The 4852-nt window shown below is 27.7% G+C and overlaps 2 protein-coding genes across 2 annotated transcripts; one reads left to right on the forward strand and one right to left on the reverse strand.

The window, feature by feature from the left end:
* Positions 1-68: 68 nt before the first annotated feature.
* On the reverse strand, positions 69-3956 carry ENU1_174660 (ubiquitin carboxyl-terminal hydrolase domain containing protein; the record flags this gene model as incomplete). The annotated part of the gene is made up of 1 exon (XM_008861289.1): positions 69-3956. One exon carries the CDS (start codon positions 3954-3956, stop codon positions 69-71), a length of 3888 nt encoding a protein of 1295 aa, XP_008859511.1.
* A 223-nt stretch (positions 3957-4179) lies between these two features.
* ENU1_174670 (ribosomal L40e family protein) lies at positions 4180-4350 on the forward strand (the record flags this gene model as incomplete). Its single annotated transcript, XM_008861290.1, has 1 exon — positions 4180-4350. One exon carries the CDS (start codon positions 4180-4182, stop codon positions 4348-4350), a length of 171 nt encoding a protein of 56 aa, XP_008859512.1.
* Positions 4351-4852: the final 502 nt, after the last annotated feature.

Below are 4852 nucleotides of genomic sequence, written 5' to 3' on the forward strand. Positions count from 1 at the left end.
TCATTTATCAAACTTAACTCATTAAGAAACCAAGAAATTAAATTAATTAACTATGTATTTTATTCATTTTACATAATAACGCATGACTGTGTTAATAATTCTTTTTGGTCAGTAAAATGATACTTATTCATAATGTCTTCTGGGTTGACATTTCGTTTTTTATAGAAAAGAATATAGGCAGTGTTGGTACAGATATTATCAGAAGTAACTTGAGATACTGACTTGTCATCAAATTTTAACCATTTATCTTTATCAACTTTACAAATTGCAGTGTAATGACTCTCATTTAATTTTCCAATATGATTAATTACTGCATACAAATCATAGACATCTTCTTCAGTAGTTTCTATTGAACTGTCAACTATATCTCTTGCTTTTAATCCTTCAATAGGGAAAGTAACTTCAGCATTACTTTTAATCCATTTATCACCATTTTGAATGAACCTTTTTAAGGTAACTATCAGATATATTGGCATAGAATATAAAGAAATGACATTTGTTGCAGGACAAATAGCCTGACAATGTGGACATACCCAACCATCATCAATAGAAAATTCATCACGTAAATTAAGTAATTTAAAACAATCAACTAATTGAATGGGTTCTGTTTGTAACCGTCTTAATGCTATAACACTTTCATCTTTAAGATATAAATCAGCAATTGATTGATCATACTTAATTAATGAATTGCCCTTCCAATCAATACAAACAGTAAATGTAAAACCATTAAAGTCATATTGCTGAAGAATTTTATCTGTTAATATACACCCACAACAATCTTTATCCCATGAACAATCAAAACAATTCTTTCCATCATAACTTGTTACTCTTAAGTCAAATGGTAATTGGTCTAATCCTTTTGACAACAAATACTCAATATTAAATGTTGTTGGTAAGTCAATAAATATTTTATTTTCTTGGATAACAAGTTGTCTAAGAGCGACTCTAACATGTCTTAGTATTCCACGTACAATATTAGATACTGTAAGTTCTTCATATGAATAAGTAAGAATAAATGGTAAGGAAACGACTGACGTTAAATATTTATTAAAGAAATAGATTTCGTTTTCAGTAACAATTCTATGTAAGCAATTAATCATAACAACTCCTTTCTTTGATACTTCAGCCTTCATTCTCAAAGGTGTTAATGAAGTTTGAGGGATAATCACTGTATTTTTTATTGAATTTCTCAATGCGACTTCCATTGACTGTCTTGGTGTACGAGCCATTTTGTTTGTGGTTGATTGTCTTTTAACTGACTTAGTTATAACTGAATTTAAGCACCTCCTTTCAGGGAATATGGAAGGGAATTTTTCTACTTCAAAAACTTTAACTCCGTTTATTAATTTTTTTATTGGAGTTGAGTCTTTTAAAATGTTGAGAATTATTGAACCTGGAGCGTCAGCACACAACATGTGCGAAAGGGACAACCCACATAATAAACTTAATTCTTTAAGACAATCACCCAATGATCGTTCTTGAGTACTTTTAATTGAATATTTGATTGGAATTTGACCGTCCATAGGTACAACAGTAAAATCAATGACTTTAAACTTTTCAGATGGTAGTGGAACAGATATAATATTAGTTGGATTCATTATATATTTTATATGGTTACAAGACGTACACTGAATTTTGTTCTTAGTCATAGCAGTAAATGAGTCTGTGACTATTGATTGATTTAATGTATTAAATTCTTTCCACGCATTTTGAGCAATAATCTTCATGTCTTCATTTGGAATTTCTAAATACGGTAATCCACATCCTGAATTTCTATTTACTGACTCATGAAGACAATCTAATAAATATGTTAAATATTCCACAACATCATGTTGGTCTTTATCATTAAATTGCTGAGTACAATTTATGAAAACTTCTCTAAACTCTTTGATTGATACAATTACTGGTTTGTTAGATGGTTTCCATAAATTATAAAGCAAGTTTGAAAATGCATTTGCAAGACTTTTCAATGGTCCATTCGTTGTATCTTCTTTAAAGGATTGAGACAAAAAGAAATCTCGAATTAAAGGGGTGTGTGAAAGACATTGAATAACAGTACTAATATAAGATGTATTTCCTTCATTAAAAATACCATATTCACCTCCATGGATACCAACACTGGTTATTCCATCATTTATATTTTGAATTTCAGAATATACACTGAGTGTTTCAAGACAAACCCATGACCCTTCTTTAAAATATTGGTAAATTTCAATTCCATCAACAATTGATACAACTAAAGGTATATTTGATTTTCCAAATAATAATACTCGTGTTTTATTAATTGGTAATTTATATTTAGTACATAACGATTTATGTAACTCTCTTAACGAAGCAAATCTAGAAATTAATAATGTATCAATATGTGAAGTGTTTGAAGGTATTTCTAATTCACCTCTAATATGAATAAATGAATACAATTTTAATGGAAATAATTCTATGTCTATTCTTTTCTTTTCTTGATTATAATATAACCTTCTTTCAATTACATTTCCTTCATGTTTATACCATGAGTCAATCACTAAAAATACCTCTGGGTGTAGAGGAATAATATCCCTTTCCATAATATTTGGTTTAAGAGTCACTGCAACTTTATCATCTAATAATAAATTAAAATTAATTCGTTCTAATGGCTCTCTTTTACTTGAATTAAGCATCATAGTCCATTTTGAAAACCAGGTTGAAGGAATAAGAACAACAGTTTCACCTGGTTTCATCTTGTTTAATTCATACATGCTCATTAGAGCATTAAAGACTTGTGCTTCTGTTTCGAGTTTTTTTGGTAAAACACCATGGAGTACTGTAGTGGCTTGTGTTAGTTGATCGACCATAGTGTCTAACTTACTATTAGAAGAAAATTCATTTTCAAAAGTATCATATGTAAATTGTTCTCCTAAATCTTTTAATTCTTCCCAAATAAATTCAATAATTTTATCTTGTAAATTAAATTCACCAACTGAGTTATAAACAACAGAATAAAAAAGTGAAATAGATTCAACAATTGGAGTAATAAATTGTTTATTAACAGTACCTTCTTTTGGTGGGTTTATTATTTCTCTAACAAATTGAAATTTTTCATTTTTTGAAACCTTTGTAGTGAAAGTAATAGCGATAAAAAATTCATTGTATTTCTCATTCTTTAGTAATGTTGTTAAAGGAACTAAAATTGAACGATTTAAACTAAGAGCAAATATCGATATGATAGTTTGAATGGGAACTCCTTTAGACGTATATTGTAATGGATGTAATAAATAGTAAATTTCTCTCAATTGCTCAATTGATCTTTCTTTAAAATTACATAAACTATCAATGGTTGAATATGTAGAAATAATTTTACTTGTTACCTTAGAATGTTTTAAAGTAGAAATTTTTGGTTTTGTTACATCCCACATTAACAAAAGGTCATTAACTGTTCTTTCTTGTTCAATTAAAGGATAACCTTTTTCAGGCATTGTACCACCACTTATAATCCATTTAAATATAGGAAGACTTTTAACTTTGTCAATATTGATACGAAATGTTAGATAATCAATAAGGTCTATATCAGTGTAGTCTTTGTGATTATTTTGTGAAACAAAGTCTTCAAGTAAAATTGTGATATCTATACTTGAATGTGTTTCTATTGTTAAGTCATAAAAGAAACGATAAACTTGGTCTCTTGTTAATTGCACTTTATTTCCAATATATAAATCAACAACAAAACATGCACGGGTGTGACGAGGTGAAACCATGAATATATATACTAAAGCAACAACAGTTTCAAATGAAATTTTTTCAGGGAAAATACTAAATATCCTTTGAGTAAATGGTTTAGGAATTCTACTAAACAAAGTATTTGCAAGATGAACATTATCGATACTTGAAATAGGAAAATTTTTAAGACATTTCTCAAGAACTTGTTTATAATTCATTGACTGTGGTTCATTAGCTATTCTGAGGCTAGTAGTATTTCCCATAGTAATATATTATTTCAGTTTTAAAAAGAAAAGATTTTTCTTTACTTTGCAACAAAAACTAATCTTCTCAATTTTGTTGAATTACCTTTTCTTCATTTTTGTTAAAAAAAAATGTTTTTTGTTTCTTTTTTTTTTATTAAATAAAAAAAATTATAATTTATATTATTTTTTAATTTTAATAATATCAACCCTGTTTTGAACTTAAAAAATTGTAGTTCATCCTATGGGTATTGAACCAGCCTTGGAAGCTATTGCTAGAAAATACAATTGTGATAAAATGATTTGCAGAAGATGTTATGCTCGTCTTCCACTTAGGGCAACTACTTGCAGAAAGAAGAAGTGTGGACATTCAGGTGATCTTAGACCAAAGAAGAAGATTCAATCAAAGAAATAATTTACTTTTCTGTCTTATTATTTATAGTTAATATTTTTATTTATTTTAATATTTAATTTTTAAGCAATAAGAGAAGTAAATTTTATGTAAAATTTATTTTTTTAAAGTAATAATTTTAATTATCACCATAAACAATACAAAAACTCTCTTTTATTTTAGTTTGACTTCATTCATTATAATGACATTAATACTTTTTTTGTTATTATTTACTTTTGTATTTTCTATTGACACAAGCATTTTCAATAACCTTAGAATTTATCAGGTTATGGTAAGTTCATTCCAAGATGGTGATTCAAGTAGAGGATATTGTACAGGATATGGACCATCAAAACATTGTGGTGATTTACGAGGTATTATTAATTCTCTTCAATATATTAAAGACTTAGGAATGAATGCATTATGGATGACTCCTATCTTTAATTCAAATGGTGGAAGTAAATTAGATTCAACTGGATATTTTACCTATGACTACTTTAATGTAGATCCAAAATTTGGAACAAAT

The sequence above is a fragment of the Entamoeba nuttalli genome (assembly GCF_000257125.1).
Source record: "Entamoeba nuttalli P19 unplaced genomic scaffold asmbl_7715, whole genome shotgun sequence".
Taxonomy (NCBI): domain Eukaryota; phylum Evosea; order Mastigamoebida; family Endamoebidae; genus Entamoeba; species Entamoeba nuttalli.